Genomic DNA, 17,541 nt, shown 5'->3' with positions numbered 1-17,541 from the left:
GGTTCATGCCATTCTCCTGCCTCAGCCTCTCCGAGTAGCTGGGACTACAGGCGCCCGCCACCACGCCCGGCTAATTTTTTTGTATTTTTAGTAGAGACAGGGTTTCACCGTGGTCTCGATCTCCTGACCTCGTGATCCGCCCGCCTCGGCCTCCCAAAGTGCTGGGATTACAAGCGTGAGCCACCGCGCCCAGCAAAAATAGATTTTAAACAATATATTCTTTGGGGGTTTCATCAGACATTTATGAAGATTCTCGGTGAGTTCTATTGCTGGCTGTGACCTTCACAGTTCTCTTCAGTTCAACCTGATGCCTGATGCACCTTCTGATCCTTGCTCCCTTCTGCCTCCAATCCTCAAGCTTGTAGCCTTTTTACTGCTTCCAGATTTCCACTTTCTTTCCTTCCTTTAAATTTTTTTTCTTTTACTTTTGTAAAAGGAGGCAGATGTGTCATGGATTATATGTTGTTTCCACAAAATGTATCTGCTGAGTCTACTTTTGGTCCATCCACAGGAATCTTACGAGAACTGGTTATTGTCTCTCTGAAAGCAATCACAGTCCTTCCTTGAATCTCCCAGAACATTTTAGCCCAGATGGTGCTAAGGCCCAAAGCCTAGTGTTCTCTTCAGATCAAGATAGTAGACAAGATAATAGACTCATGCTATGCTGGTATTATTTTTTTTTAGGGCTAGGTTTGATTTTAAAATGTAACTGTGGCCGGGCGCGGTGGCTCAAGCCTGTAGTCCCAGCACTTTGGGAGACTGAGGCAGGTGGATCATGAGGTCAGGAGATCGAGACCATCCTGGCTAACACGATGAAACCCCGTCTCTACTAAAAATACAAAAATATTAGCCGGGCGTGGTGGCGGACACCTGTAGTCCCAGCTACTCGGGAGGCTGAGGCAGGAGAATGGCGTGAACCTGGGAGGCGGAGCTTGCAGTGAGCTGAGATCGCGCCACTGCACTCCAGAAAAAAAAAAAAAAAAAAAAAAAAAAAAAAGAAAAGAAAAAAAAGTAACTGTGTAAACTGTCTATTACAATGTTTTAAATCAACTATGAGTCATTCCAAAAAACAAGCAAACAAACCAAATCACTGGAAACTCAAAGGATAGCCTGTTTTATGTTGATGTTCCTGAGATTTCCTCAGAGATGATACATTCACACTATCAAATTCTTCCAGACCATTTCACAAATAAGTTTTTACTTAGCATCCTGACCCATGACTTTCTTTTTGGCATGCCCATCAGTCTTCCTTCAAAAACAGCTTCTACATGATTGTGCGCTGAGCCGATTCCTGAAATAATTATCACGTTGTTTTACCAAGTGAGCTTTAGTCAGGCAACTGGGGATGTGCTGGAGTGTGTCCTCTTAGAAATACAAGTGAAATGTAACAGATTGCCAACAGCTATATTTTCCAAAATGGCTTATTTATGGTTTTCCCTTTAAACTTGGCTTTGACTCAACCCAGACAGTTTTACAGCTAAAATTTAGAGGTCACTTGGGGGGCAGAAGGCATCATCAGGTTGATTTTAACTGACTAGTTTATCTCCAGTTTCTGGCCCAATGGGAAACTAAAAATGGAAATTTACTTTCAGCTCTTTATTCTAAAACAAAGACATGATTGCTTGCCAAAAATAAATCATAGAATGTGGAAGTGTTTAAAGAAGATCCAGAATGAACATTATCGTGTATATCCAGGCTTTTCTGTGAATGAATAGTATACACGTCTCTTTAACAAAATGGGATCCTGCAGGACATATTGTTTTATAATCTGCCCTTTTTGCTACATATACAGTGAAGAGCTTTTCATAGATTAACTACACCATACAATAAGGGACAACATGCACTGGATAGTCTGTGGTTTATTTAACCAATTCCCTGCAGGTGACATTTAGTTTGTGAGGTGGATGTTAGTTTGTGGGATATTTTTTTGCAGCTTGGCTCACTCGACACCCATTTCAACCCTTTTCTCCTTGCCTTTCTCTATTCTAAAGTCTGGGAAGAGAAACACTTGTTTTCCCAGACACCCCGACGGCTAGGGTGGCCATGTCATTTGGTTCTGGCCAGTGAGAATGTGAGACTGTGTTGAGACCACTCAATATGACATAGCACACCTGCTCACCAAAATGTGTGTGGATTTCTCCCCACCAGCCCACCAAGCAAACCTCCAGCAGATTCTCCAGCGCATACCAGCTAGGTGTCCTCTAATTCAATTCTGACACCACATACCTGGAGATAGTGTCCGTTCCCACAAGTGGAGGCATCAGCCCCACTAAAACTGCCTCCGCCTTGATGCCAATCACAAGTCCATGCCACCTCAGACTTTCTCACTGGCTACAAATCAGGGTTCCCACGACCCTCTCCTTGGGTTTGATTAATTTGCTAGGAGGGCTCACAGAACTCAGGGAAACACTTACATCGATGGTTTATAGTAAAGGATACAGATGAAGAGATGCAGAGGGTGAGGTGTGGGGTAAGGGGTGCGGAGCTTCCACACCCTCTCCAGGAACCTCCATACATTCAGTCATCTGGAAGTTCATCAGACCGTGTCTTTTATGGAGGCTTCATGGAATAGGCAAGATTGATTCAATCATTGACCATTGCTGATCAACTTAACCTTCAGGCTTTCTCCCTTCCCCACAGGTCTAGGGGTGGGGCTGAGAGGTCCAACCCTTTAGTTATCTAGTTGGTTCCCCTGACAACGAATCCCCAACCAGAGCCTATCTGGGATCCCCAGCTATGAGTCTTCTCATTAGCAGACAAAATACACTCTTTGGCTAAAAGTGGTTGCTCATGCCTGTAATCCAGCACTGTGGGAGGCTGAGGCGGGAAGACTGCTTGAGCCCAGGAGTTCGAGACCAACCTGGGTAACATCACAAGACCTCGTCCCTACAAAACAAACAAACAAACAAAATAAAATCACATGAAGAAGAAGAAGACGGAAAAAGAAGAGAAAAGAAAAAGTAAAAAAAATAAACAACAACAACAACAATAAAAAAACACCAAAAGAAACAAAAACCTAACCAGGTGAGGCAGCGTTCACCTATGGTCCCAGCTACTCAGGAGGCTGAGGTAGGAGGATTGCTTGGACCCAGGAAGTCAGGAAGTCAAGGCTGTAGTCAGCTGTGATTGCTCCACTGCACTCCAGCCTGGGTGATGGAGCAAGATCCTGTCTCAAAAAACACCCATCACTATGGAGATTCCAAGAATTTTAGGAGCAGGAAACCAGAAGAAGACCTAATATATATTTCACCACAGCACAGAGACATAAAAGGATACAGCTGATAGGCCGGGCGCGGTGGCTCATGCTTGTAATCCCAGCACTTTGGGAGGCCGAGGCGGGCGGATCATGAGGTCAGGAGATCGAGACCACGGTGAAACCCCGTCTCTACTAAAAATACAAAAAAAAATTAGCCGGGCGTGGTGGCGGGCGCCTGTAATCCCAGCTACTCGGAGAGGCTGAGGCAGGAGAATGGTGTGAACCCCGGGAGGTGGAGCTTGCAGTGAGCCGAGATTGCGCCACTGCACTCCAGCCTGGGCGACAGAGCGAGACTCCGTCTCAAAAAAAAAAAAAAAAAAAAAAAAAAGGAGACAGCTGATAATGCCTCTTCGGCTTCCCGTTCTGCGCAGGTAGCAATGTCTGAGTTGGAGCAATCACTGCTGATAGAACAGGGAGAGAGGGACTTGGCTTCTTCATAGCATCCTGGAGTCTCCAGCAAGCCCTGCACTCCCTCCCCACGTTGGACTTCTTATGGCATGAGCTAAGTAGGCCCTGTATTTATTTATTTACTTACTTATTTTATTTTATTTTTTTGAGGCAGAGTCTCGCTCTGTCACCCAGGCTGGAGTGCAGTGGTGCAATCTTGGCTCACTGCAACCTCCTGAGTAGCTGGGACTACAGGCGTGTGCCACCATGCCTGGCTAATTTTTGTATTTTTTGATAGAGACGGGGTTTCGCCATGTTGCCTAGGCTGGTCTTGAACTCCTGACCTCAGGTGATCTGCCTGCCTTGGCCTCCCAAAGTGCTGGGATTACTACAAGCGTGAGCCACCGCACCTGCAAGGCCAGAGATAAGTAGACCCTGTATTTAAACCACATCTAAAACAAACTGCAAAATGCCTCTGGGTCCTCACCAGGTGACTTCTTGGAGATCTATTCCCAGAAGTAGAATTGCTGGGTCAAAGAGGATACATTTGTAAGGCTTTGGAAAGGTTTTATCAATTACACTCCCATCATTCCCATGAGTACATCCCTCTCCCTACATCCTGCCAACTCTGTGCATTATCACTCTTCTTCATCTTTTCCAATCTGATGGGTAAAAAAGGATATCTCATCAGTTTAATTTGCATATCTTTGATTACCACAGATACTGAGCATCTGTTCATCTGTTTATCCAATGCTTGTATTTCTTCTTTTGTAAACTTCAAGTTAGGGAATTTGACTTGAAGCAGCTGCTGCCCTCATCTTTGCTTGTGGACAGTTTTCAGGGATATGGCTAGAAGCCAACCGGTTTGAAATGTTAGCAATTCCATTATGTCCCTGCTGTTTTCCAGAGGGTATTACAGGCATTAACTCTGTCCCAGGCCTGCTCTTTGGCCTGCTTTCAGATGCTGTACAACCCCCAAAACACTTGGCAAAAATCTAGGTGAGAAAAAAAAAGCTGGGGTTCCTTCAGCATCTGCTACTTAAGGCATATATGCTGAACAAGTTTCTGGACAGCTTTGGTTGCTACTTCAAACACAGTGTGACAAATCTTTCATTTTCTTATGTTGGGTAGACCCAGATAGCCTAATAAGGCAAAGAACAGTAATTTCTTATAAGCAACACAAATGCCTCCACATAAATCACACATTTCAAGTAATATGATAATTTGGATAGATAACATGGATTTTTTTCGTGGGCGCTACTCCATTTTGACATAGAATAACAAGTCAAGTCTTCATCGATTTTTTTGTTTTGTTTTGTTTTTGTTTTTGTTTGTTTTTTTTTGAGATGGAGTCTCGCTCTGTCGCCCAGGCTGGAGTGCAGTGGCGCAATCTTGTCTCACTGCAAGCTCCGCCTCCCGGGTTCACGCCATTCTCCTGCCTCAGCCTGTAATTCCAGCACTTTGGGAGGCCGAGGCGGGCGGATCACCTGAGGTCACAAATTTGAGACCAGCCTGGCCAACGTGGTGAAACCCCATCTATACTAAAAATACAAAAATTAGCCGGGCATGGTGTCGAGCGCCTGTAATCCTAACTACTCGGGAGGCCGAGGTAGGAGAATCGCTTGAAACCGGGAGGCAGAGGTTGCAGTGAGCTGAGATCATGCCATTGCACTCCAGCCTGGGCGACAAGAGCAAAACTCTGTCGCGCACGCGTGCACACACACACGCACACGCACACGCACACGCACACGCACACGCAGACTACCGCTGATTTGGAAGCGGCAACAGCGATTGGCATCTTCCTTGGGAAGATGGGCTAATATATTATTTTTTTGTCTTTGTTTTTTGAGACAGGGTCTCACTTTGTCACCCAGGCTGGAGTGCAGCGATGCAATCATGGCTCACTGCAACCTTGACCTCTCAAGCCCAAGCAATCCTCCTACCTCAGCCTCCCAAGTAAGTGGGACCACAGGCGTGTCCCACCACACCCGGTTAGGTTTTTTTTTTTTTTATTATTTATGTTGTAGAGACAGAGTCTCTGTATGTTGCCCAGGCTGAGATGAGCTAATATCTTCTATTTGCACCTCCAGATCTCACATTTTTCAGCTGTGCCCTCTCACGGGAGGCCAACCTGTATGGACTATATGGGTGGTTCTCAAACTTTTGGGGTCTCAGGATTCTCACATGCTTAACAACTATTGAGGATCCTAGATAGCTTGTTTGTGTAGGTTACATCTATGTGTATTCACTGCAGTGGAAGTGAAAACTGAGAAATGTTTAAAATATTTACTCGTTCATCTAAAATAACAATAAACCTGCTATAACTTAAAACAAATAACATACTTTTTAATAAAAAAAAAAATCTATGTTCCAAAACAAAACTGAGAAGACAGACACTGTTTTTCACTTTTATAACTTACTTTAATATCTGGGTTAATAGAAGACAGATATTCACGTCTGCTTCTGCATTCAATCTGCTGAGATATCACAGGCCATGCAGCCTTTCGGAAACTCCACTGTTCACTATTGAAAGAATGAGTAAAAAAGGCAAATAACATGTTACCATTACTATGAAAACAGTTGTGACTTCATGGGATTTCCTGAAAAGGTCTTGGAGATCCCCAGCAGTTCCTGGAAGCACCCAACAGAACTCCTGTGACCTGTGAATCCTATTGGGTTCAGCCAGTGGGAGCCCCAGTAAGAAATTGTGACAAGGAAGCATGCCATCCGAATATTTATTCTCTTGGCTCGATCCTTGTAGAGATTGCCCACACGGAGGCTGGCTGTGTCTCTTGAAAAGAGCGTAAGGGCTTCTCTCAAATGACTGTTTCCTATGGATTCCAGTTACTCCTCCCCTCTTCCCTTTGGGCCTAGGAGTGAAAACAGCTCTTGGATTATCAATCTTCAGTCCTTCTATACTCTGTGCATACCTTTGTAAATAAACACTCCTGAATTTATCCCCACAAATAAAACAAAAATCCAATAAACAACACAGAGACTTATTATATGCCAATTCTCAAAGTGACTAGAACTCAGAGTGATGTTGGACTATCAGCATTAGTATTACCTGGGAACTTATTAGAAGGCAAATTCTTGGATCTCCCTCCAGACTGACTGAATAAGGTATTTTAGGGACGAGGCAATAGCAAACTTTTAAAAGGCCCTTCCGGTGAGTCTGATGCATTCTAAATTGTGACCAGTTTTGTTTGTTTGTTTTTTGAGACGGAGTTTTGCTCTTGTTGCCCAGGCTAGTGTGCAATGGCGCGATCTCGGCTCACCGCAACCTCCGCCTTCTGGGTTTAAGCAATTCTCCTGCCTCAGACTCCCAAGTAGCTGGGAATACAGGTGCCCGCCACCATGCCCGGTTACTTTTGTATTTTTAGTAGAGACGGGGTTTTGCCATGTTGGTCAGGCTGGTCTCGAACTCCTGACCTCAGGTGATCTGCCCGCCTTGGCCTCCCAAAGTGCTGCGATTACAGGCATGAGCCACGGCTCCTGGCATGTGACCCAGTTTCAAAATGCTGATTAACAGCTGGGCACGGTGGCTCATGCCTGCAATCCCAGCACTTTGTGAGGCCAAGGCGGGTGGATGGCTAACATAGTGAAATCCCGTCACTACTAAAAATACAAAAAAATTAGCCGGGCATGGTGGCGGGCGCCTGTAGTCCCAGCTACTCAGGAGGCTGAGGCAGAAGAATGGCGTGAACCCGGGTGGCAGAGCTTGCAGTGAGCTGAGATTGCGCCACTGCACTCCAGCCTGGTTGACAGAGCGAGACTCCGTCTCAAATAAGTAAATAAATAAAAATTAAATGCTGATTAAATAAGATGATTAACAGTGCCCTGGTAAACTTAGAAACAATTACAGTTAGATGAGGTTAGCCTTAGTGAATAATGGCTAATGGTAGCAAGTATTTATATGCTGCTAGGCACTATTCTACACCTGATGTGTTAACGTATTTAGCCTTTACAACCATGTATTGTAATAACTCTTTTTTTTTTTTTTTTTTTTTGAGACGGAGTCTCGCTTTTTCACCCAGGCTGGAGTGCAGTGGCTCAATCTCGGCTCACTGCAAGCGCTGCCTCCCGGGTTCACGCCATTCTCCTGCCTCAGCCTCTCCAAGTAGCTGGGACTACAGGCGCCCGCCACCACGCCCGGCTAATTTTTTTGTATTTTTTAGTAGAGACGGGGTTTCACCGTGGTCTCGATCTCCTGACCTCGTGATCCGCCCGCCTCGGCCTCCCAAAGTGCTGGGATTACAAGCGTGAGCCACCGCGCCCGGCCATTGTAATAACTCTTAGTAGACTGTTACGGTTTGAATATTAGTCCACTCCAAAACTCATGTCGAAATTTAATTCTCAATGTGGCAGGGGCGTTTGAGAGAGATGACTGGATCATGAGGCCAGGGATTCATTTATTCGTGGGTTGATGAATGAATGGTTTATCACTGGAGAACTGTCAGCTTCGTAAGTGGAAGACAGACCTGAGCCAGTGTATCAGCATGGTGACATGCTCTGCCTCTCATTGTGTGTGATGCCCTGAGCCTCCCTAGCATACCCACCAGCAACAAAGCCCTCGCCAGACACAGCCTCTTGACCTTGGACTTCTCAGTCTCCAGAACTGTAAGAAATATATTCCTTTTCTTTATAACATACCATTTTAGCTGTTCTGTTATAAGCAACAGAAAACAAACTAAGACACAGACCAATTTTGTGGAAAAACTTAGGTTTTGGAAGGATGAATACCTTGGCCTGAGGACACACAGTAAAAGTGGCAGAGCTCAGTTCCAACTCAGGTAGCCTAGCACCAGCCTCTGTGCTCCTCCCCACTATACAATGAGGCCCCATGGCAGCAACAAGGGTGTTCTGGAAGAACTCAGGCTTCCTGGCAACAGAGTTGGTGGTGGGTGCCTCCTGCCAAGCTAGAATAATCGCCTATACTGTTTCCCACACCGGAAGAATGAAGATGAAGCTCCTTCTAGGGAAGGGCTGGAATGAGTGAGCCTTCACTCAAAGAGATTGGGTAGGCTTTTCTGAATCTAGTTAATAGAGGACTTGAGGGACTTTCCAGTAAGCTGGTGAGTCACTGAGCCCCGGGACATAGCTGGGGGTTCTCTCTCCTGTACTTAAATGTGTTGTCTCAGGCTTGAATTACATAAACTAGTCCTGCCGTATTTTCTCCATGCCTTTCACATGGGCTTTTACTTTGTTTTAGGTTGACTTTTCACTATAAATAATTTTGAAATTAAATAAAAATTTAAATGTTCTGCTTTTAAAATACCAATCATACACTTTAAAGATTTATTTTCAACCTATCCATGAAGGATTTGATCCATTTTTCAGAAACAGTTCTGGGAAAACTCCTTCCAAATGACTTTAGCATAACAAAAAAATCATTTGTTCCTGCATTAAGTGAATCAGTTTATTCCTTACACATTCATACAGTTGCTCAAAAGTGAGTCTCTCTGCCATATGCTAAATCTATATAAAACTGTTTTGGGCCAGGCACAGTGGTTCATGCCTGTAATCCCAGTACTTTGGGAGGTTGAGGTGAGAAGCTTGCCTGAGCCTAGGAGTTTGAGACCAGCCTGGGCAACATGGTGAAACCCATCTCTACAAGAAGTATGAAAATTAGCCGGGTGTGGTGGCGCGTGCCTGTAGTCCCGGCTACTCGGAGGCTGAGGTAAGAGGATCGCTTGGGCCTGGGAGGCAAAGGTTGCAGTGAGCCAATATTGCGCCACTGCACTCCAGCCTGAGCGACAGAGCAAAACTATCTCAAAAAACAAAACAAAACCTTTTTATGGGTAAAGTGAGAAGTATGCACAAATCAAGAAACTTACAAATATTTTAGAGGCCAAATAGTCTGGGACAGCTTTCTTCAAATCAGTACACAGAAACATCTCAAGCGTTTGTGAGCAAGAATAATTTTTTTTTTTTTTTTTTAGACGGAGTCTCGCTCTGTCACCCAGGCTGGAGTGCAGTGGCGCAGTCTCGGCTCACTGCAAGCTCCGCCTCCCAGGTTCATGCCATTCTCCTGCCTCAGCCTCCCAAGTAGAGCGACTACAGGCGCCTGCTACCACGCCCGGCTAATTTTTTGTATTTTTAGTAGAGACGGGGTTTCACCATGTTAGCCAGGATGGTCTCGATCTCCTGACCTCGTGATCTACCCGCCTTGGCCCCCCAAAGTGCTGGGATTACAGGCGTGAGCCACCGTGGCCGGCCGCAAGAATAATTTTCATAATTTTCTTGAACTCAGTATCTACTTACCTTCTCTCTGATTTCCTGCCCCAAGGCTCCAGAGGTCCTGTGATGAGCTTTTTTTTTTTTTTTTTGAGACGGAGCTGAAGTGCAATGGCATTATCTCGGCTCACCGCAAACTCCACCTCCCAGGTTCAAGTGATTCTCCTGCCTCAGCCTCCCGAGTAGCTAGGATTACAGGCATGTGCCACCACGCGCGGCTAATTTTGTATTTTTAGTAGCGGTGGGGTTTAACCATGTTAGTCAGGCTGGTCTCGAACTCCTGACATCAGGTGATCCACCTGCCTCAGCCTCCCAAAGTGCTGGGATTACCAGCATGAACCACCGCATCCGGCCCCACATGAGCTCTTCTTTACACATGAAAAACTTACTTCTCTGAATCATACTTACCTCAGGGTGTAAAATCCTCCAGGGTGGTGAGAAGTGAATAACTGTAATGTCCAAGTAACGAGATTTCACAGAAATGGATGGATGGATGGGATTAGAAATAACTAAAGTCATTAAATTTAACATATCGTAATTTATTGTGACAAAGTATGAGAGAAATAAAGTAAAAATAAAAGTTCAAGAAGAAAAAGGAATGATGTAAAATCCCTATTATAAAAGGTATAGGGCCAGGTGTGGTGGCTTCACGCTTGTAATCCCAGCACTTTGGGAAGCTGAGGCGGGCAGATCACCTGAGGTCAGGAGTTCAAGACCAGCCTGGACAACATGGTGAAAGCCCGTCTCTACTAACACTACAAAAAAATTAGCCAGGAGTGGTGGCAGGTGCCTGTATTCTCAGCTACTCAGGAGGCTGAGGCAGGAGAATCACTTAAACCCAGGAGGCAGAGGTTGCAGTGAGTTGAGACTGCACCATTGCACTCCAGCCTAGGCAACAACAGTGAAACTCTGTCTCAAAATAAAATAAAATAAAATAAAATAAAGACCGATGTAACAATTTATTTAAAAAGTCAGTATTGGGCCAGGCACGGTGGCTGATGCCTGTAATTTCAGCACTTTGGGAGGCCGAGGCGGGCGGGTCACTTGAGGTCAGGAGTTCAAGAACAGCCTGGCTGACATGATGAAACCCCATCTCTACTAAAAATACAAAATTTAGCTGGGCGTGGTGAGCAGGCACCTGTAACCCCAGCTACTCGGGAGGCTGAGACAGGAGAGTCGCTTGAACCCTGGAGGCAGAGGTTGCAGTAAGCTGGGATTTTCCCATTGCACTCCAGCCTGGGCGACAGAGCAAAACTTCATCTCAAAAAAAAAAAAAAAAAAAAAAAGGCAGTATTGACAGTATGTCGGAACTTGCATCCTTTTCTTGTTTTTTTTTTTTTTTTTTTTTGAGGCTGAGTTTTGCTGTATTGCCTAGGCTGGAGTACAGTGATATGATCCTGGCTCACTGCAACCTCCGCCTCCTGGGTTCAAGGAGTTCTCCTGCCGCAGCCTCCCGAGTAGCTGGGATTACAGGCACCCCCAACCATGCCTGCCTAAATTTTGCAGTTTTAGTAGAGACGAGGTTTCATCATGTTGGCCAGGCTGGTCTCGAACTCCTGACTTCAAGTGATCCGCCCACCTTGGCCTGGCGTGAGCCACCGCGCTTGGCCTTTTTCTTCTACTTGAATTTATGAAAAGTTGTAGATGTCAACCTGAAAATGTACAAGGAGGTACAGAATTGGTTTTTGTTATTTGCTTTTTTTAGAGACAGGGCCTTGCTCTGTCACCCAGGCTGGAGTACAGTGGTGCAATCAAAGCTTACTGCAACCTTTATCTCCCAGGCTCAAGTGATCCTCCTGCTTTGGCCTCCTGAGTAGCTAGGACTACAGGCATGCACCACTGTACCCAGCTAATTTTTTAATTATTTTTGTAGAGACGGGTTCTCACTATGTCAGCCAGGCTGGTCTTGAACTCCTGGCCTCAAGTGATCCTCCCATCCCAGCCTCCCAAAGTGCTGGGATTACAGGTGTGAGACACTGCACCCAGCTGAGTTTTTAAAAGCCATTTTGAGGGTATGCCAGCAAAAGAACGCTATGTTTCATTTTAGATCACCGTAGCAGTATGACTGTCATCTTTCTATAAACTGGGGGTAGGTGGGTATGAGGGACTTATAAAGCCATCAACCCAACAGGACACTGAGCACTAAGACAGCCATCAACTCACCAGGATAGTGAGCACTAAGAACTTCAGAGCAAGCTTCCAAGCCTCTGGGAAGTAGCTCCCTCATGCTGATTTCCCCACCTGAAGTAAAGGCCCTGCCAACCCGTCTGCCTTCCTTACCATTAGTCTCCACACTTCCCGGACTGTGTGTGCACCACTCCAGTAAGGGGGAGTTAGATAAGGCGAACTCTAGGTAAGATAGAAGGTACCGATCTAATTAAAAATTTTGAAGAACTAGTATTCCTTTTTGTTATAGCATGTAACAAGCATCTGTGCTGACTTACTGTTTTTGTGTTTTTTTTTGAGACAGAGTTTCGTTGTGTCGCCCAAGCTAGAGTGCAGTGATGCGATCTTGTCTCACCACAACCTCGGGTTCAAGCGATTCTCCTGCCTCAGCCTCCCAAGTAGCTAGGATTACAGGCACGTGCCACCATGCCTGGCTAATTTTTATATTTTTAGTAGAGACAGGATTTCACCATGTTGGCCGGGCTGGTCTCGAATTCCCGACCTCAGGTGATCCACCCGCCTCAGCCTCTCAGAGTGCCGGGATTACAGGCGTAAGCCACCATGCCCGATGGACTTACTGTTTGTGAATAAACGATATTCATCTGGCTTTCTGAAATGTTGACAAGAATCACAACTAGTTCATGCTGCTTTCTCCGTATTTCCTAGGCTTCTAGGGATCCCAGTAAGGAAGATTTTTCCTTCTTAGAATAGTTAAAAAATATCGTGCTTAATAAAACCAAAGAGACACACACACACACACATATACTCCCTTCCCACAAAAACCCAAATAAGGCTGGGCATGGCGGCTCACGCCTGTAATCCTAGCACTTTGGGAGGCCAAGGCAGGTGGATCACAAGGTCAGGAATTTGAGACCAGCCTGGCTAACATGGTGAAACCCCATCTCTATTAAAAATACAAAAATTAGGCCAGGCTCGGTGTAATCCCAGCACTTTGAGAGGCTGCGGTGGGCAGATCACGAGGTCAAGAGATCGAGACCATCCTGGCCAACATGGTGAATCCCCATCCCTACTAAAAATACAAAAACCGGCTGGGCACGGTGGCTCACGCCTGTAATCCCAGCACTTTGGGAGGCCAAGGCGGGTGGATCACGAGGTCAGGAGATTGAGACCATCATGGCTAACATGGTGAAACCCCGTCTCTACTAAAGAATACAAAATATTAGCCGGGCATGGTGGTGGGCACCTGTAGTCCAAGCTATTCAGGAGGCTGAGGCAGGAGAATGGCATGAACCCGGGAGGTGGAGCTTGCAGTGAGCGGAGATCGTGCCACTGCACTCCACCTGGGTGACAGAGTGAGACTCCGTCTCAAAAAAACAAAACAAAAAAATACAAAAATCAGCTGGGCGTGGTGGCGGGCTCCTGTAGTCCCAGCTACTCAGGAGGCTGAGACAGGAGAATCCCTTGAACCCAGGAGGCGGAGGCTGCAGTGAGCTGAGATCAGGCCTCTGCACTCCAGCCTGGCGACAGACCGAGACTCCATCTCAAAAAATCCCCCCAAAAACCCCCAAAATGAGCCTGTAATCCCAGCTACTCAGGAGGCTGAGGCAGGAAAATTGCTTGAACCCCGGAGGCAGAGGTTGCAGTGAGCTGAGATCACGCCACTACACTCCAGCCTGCGTGACAGAGCAAGACTCCATCTCAAAAAAAAATAATAAATAAAAATAAAAAAAAACCCAAACAAAACCCGAATAATAGCAATTGTTCCCCAACACACTGACAAAAGATCTGAAACAATCATTGTATCATGACTAAAGGGAAATAATAATTTGGTGACTATTTCTTTTGAGAAGACTTTTGTGTGACATCTTTAGAGAAAGGTAGTATGTGTAAACATATTACATATATGTACATGGACACAGAGAGATGTCCATTTTTAACTTCTGTTTTCTTTCGCCTCCCAATATACATTGTATCTATTTTCATTTCATTGTGTTTGGAGAAGAATTTTTATACATTTGCATTTTGAATTAAATCTAAATCCTCTTCAACATAGGATGGGGAGGAAAAAAGACTGACTAATGCCAATTTAGTTTCAGCCATTTTATGCAGGAATCCAAAAGCATCACATTTCCGTGTACTCTGGGAACAATATACAGCATGAACAAAAGGTTACAGAGGGAAGAAAATGTAATTGATTCTGAAGAGCGTGAACATCTGCAAAGAATGTATTGTAAGAGAAAATGATCTCTGAGGGTCCTACTTATGATGAAACGGTTTCTAGCTACCCATGTCAGACAAATAGCTGCCTTACACACCTCTTTCAAAGTCCAATCCCTAAACAGAGCAGGACTACTGATGCTTGAAGTTACTCTCTGAAACATGGAAGCAAATAGAAACGTGGTAAAAGACTTCACAAAACTAAACTCCTCTAGTGGTAATGAGCTAATGTAATGTACTAAGAGAACAAGTCAGAAAAAACTATAGTCTGGTCAAAATTCTGTCATTAAATTGTGGCCAAGTCAATTTATCTCTTTGAGCCTCAAGGTCCTCAACTTCGACATGGGAGGGCTGGACCGACAAGGATCTTTTAAGATGTTGTCTAGGATTATAAAATTAACAGAGTACCTTTTCTTCTAGAGGTCTCTTGAGTCTTAAGACTTTCAATTTTGGATGGAAAGAACAAAAATTCTAACAATGATTTAAGAACATCAACATTTATTTAACATGATAAAAAAGAAATGAGATATGAACATTTGCATTTAAACAATAGTAAGTAGCCTTTAATACATTACATGTGCTCATTGTATAATATATACACAATGAACATAATTACATTTGTACACAAACTAAGTACTGGATTTGAAAACCTGCTTATTGCTGTACACATGTATTCCAATGAAATATAAGCCCAGTACTTCAAAATACACATTTTAAAATATATATATAAATTTTTTACAAACAGGATGAATAAACATTGCAACTGAACGGGAAAAATAAAAAAAAAAAAGAAAACTTTAGAAAATGAAAAGCAAAAAAATATATATATATAAATTCGCCTAGACTTAAGAAACATCGAAATCTGGAAATCAGCAACTAAGTAAGCTCTGGCAATAGACTGCACATTAAAAGCACCTTTACTTATGTGCTCTGAAATCATAGCAGCAAGCTGGTGTCAGAATAATAACCTTGAGATTACGAAGTGTACATATGGGCCATTAAAGCTGTTTTGGAATAAACATTTTCCAGAAGTGATAAAATGATGCTCTGTGACCAAAAGCATCAGAACTATGAATTTCATAGATTTAAAATATACTGTACAATATCTTCTTACACTGCTGAAGGTCCATGTCTTTAGCTTTGAATGGTTTCAACAGAAGTCAGTATAGCTGAAAAATAAGAGAGAGGAAATTACTTTGACACCTGCAACGTTAATTAATTACCATTTCCCAAAGTAACTAAGGGTGACATTCTGTAACAACAGAACTGACAAGCATGGCCATGAAAATCCTAAAATACAATACAATCAAAGGATATTTTTCTTCATTTCCATAGCTTAATTCACAAAGCAAAGAAACATAATGCAATTTTTTTTTTTTTTTTTTGAGACAGGGTCTCACTGTCGCCCAGGCTGGGGTGCAGTGCTGCGATCCCGGCTCTCTGCAACCTCTGCGTCCTGGGTTCAAGTGATTCTCCTGCCTCAGTCTCCCAACTAGCTGAGATTACAGGCATATATCACCACGCCTGGCTAATTTTTCTATTTTTAGTAGAGACGGGGTTTCACCATTTTGGCCAGGCTGGTCTCGAACTCCTGGCCTCAAGTGATCTGCCTGCCTTGGCCTCCCAAAGTGCTAGGATTACAGGCATGAGCCACTATACCCAACCCCACAAGGAAGCATAATGTAATGCAATTCTTCTTCCTTCCTCCTCCTCCTCCTTCTCTTCATTATTATTATTATTATTATTATTATCATTTTGGAGATGGAGTCTCGCTCCGTTGCCCAGGGTGGAGTGCAGTGGCACGATCTCGGCTCACTGCAACCTCCGCCTCCCGGGTTCCAGCAATTCTCTTGCCTCAGCCTCCTGAGTAGCTGGGACTACAGGTGCATGTCGCCACACCCAGCTAATTTTTTGTATTTTAGTAGAGACGGGGTTTCACCGTGTTGCCCAGGCTGGTCTCAAACTCCTGAACCCAGGTGATCCGCCCGCCTCAGCCTCCCAAAGTGCTAGGATTACAGGTGTGTGCCACTGCGCCTGGCCTTATTATTTTTGAGACTGAGTCTCGCTCTGTCGCCAGGCTGGAGCGCAGTGGCGCAATCTTGGCTCACTGCAATCTCCGCCTCCCGGGTTCAAGTGATTTTCCTGCCTCAGCCTCTAGAGTAGCTGAGACTACAGGTGCACGCCACCGCGCCCAGCTAATTTTTGTATTTTCGGTAGAGACGGAGTTTCAACCATGTTGGCCACAATGGTCTCAATCTCCTGACCTTGTGTTCCGCCCGCCTCGGCCTCACAAAGTGTTGGGATTACAGCCGTAGGCCACTGTGCCCGGCCAACATAATGCAATTATAAACAGCAATACAGAATAAAAAATGTACCGCCGGCAACGGCAACACCCTTTGGGTCCCTTCCATTTTAAGGGAGCTCTGTTTTCAGTCTATTAAATCTTGCAACTGCAAAAAAAAAAAAGAGTAGCAAACATAGCTGAATCCAAAAGATCAACAAAATGAGCAAACATTTGCATAACTCCACTAAAATATGTAATAATTATTGAGCTGCCTACATAGTAGTGTCATTTGTAAAGGTTTCCTAAATCCTGCCAAAACCACTAGTTCAGAAAGATGGCATATGCATAATAGGAATATATAAAATAATACAAGTTTTCATGCCTTTAGTTATTTGTGGTGGTTGCATACCATGAGACTAGAAAATATCCGACAATAATCATACCTCATTACAGTATGCCACTGCTCTTGGAATAAGAGGAAAACAAAATAAAATCCTATAACAATTTAAGGAACCTGGAAATATACTTGAGTTTTAACTGAATATCCTTTATTATTGGAAGGATATGCATACAGTCATAATCTGTTTATCGAATCAAAATATTATGTGAATGGCTCTTAATGTATATATTTTTCTACTAAGAGGTCATCAACTCTTCACACAGATGAAATCAGATGAGTCCAATGTTTATTTTTCCAATGTTTTGTGTTATTATGTCACCAGTAGCAACAGTCACTATTTTTTTTTTTTTTTTTGAGACAGAGTTTTGTTCTTGTTGCCCAGGCTGGAGTGCAATGGCACGACCTCGGCTCACTGCAACCACTGCCTCCGGGTTCAAGTGATTCTCCTGCCTCAGCCTCCCAAGTAGCTGGGATTACAGGCATGTGCCACCACGCCCAGCTAATTCTGTAATTTTAGTAGAGACTGGGTTTCTCCATGTTGGTCATGCTGGTCTTGAACTCTTGACCTCAGGTCATCTGCCTGCCTTGGCCTCCCAAAGTGCTGGGATTACAGGTGTGAGCCACCACGCCCAG

At 44.4% G+C, this 17,541-nt stretch overlaps 1 protein-coding gene across 31 annotated transcripts in view; it reads right to left on the bottom strand.

Annotated features, from left to right (window-relative positions):
- Nucleotides 1-15,029: 15,029 nt before the first annotated feature.
- Nucleotides 15,030-17,541, bottom strand: part of PLEKHA5 (pleckstrin homology domain containing A5) — a 247,936-nt gene continuing 245,424 nt past the window's right edge. For 28 of the 31 annotated variants that reach the window (XM_032159745.2, XM_032159753.2, XM_058443438.1 and 25 more), the window contains one exon: nt 15,031-15,393. Coding sequence is in view for 4 of the 31 variants with exons in the window: in XM_058443443.1 (XP_058299426.1) it covers nt 15,359-15,393 (35 nt within the window). In the remaining 27 variants the exon portion in view is untranslated. Of the gene's footprint in view, nt 15,394-16,013; nt 16,675-17,541 lie in introns of those variants that run through there. The other 3 variants (XM_032159750.2, XM_032159747.2, XM_032159746.2) reach the window with 2 other exon arrangements.

This window comes from Hylobates moloch, unplaced genomic scaffold (genome assembly GCF_009828535.3).
Source record: "Hylobates moloch isolate HMO894 unplaced genomic scaffold, HMol_V3 SCAFFOLD_8, whole genome shotgun sequence".
NCBI classification, from domain to species: domain Eukaryota; kingdom Metazoa; phylum Chordata; class Mammalia; order Primates; family Hylobatidae; genus Hylobates; species Hylobates moloch.
This window is presented reverse-complemented; position numbering and strand designations above follow the sequence as displayed.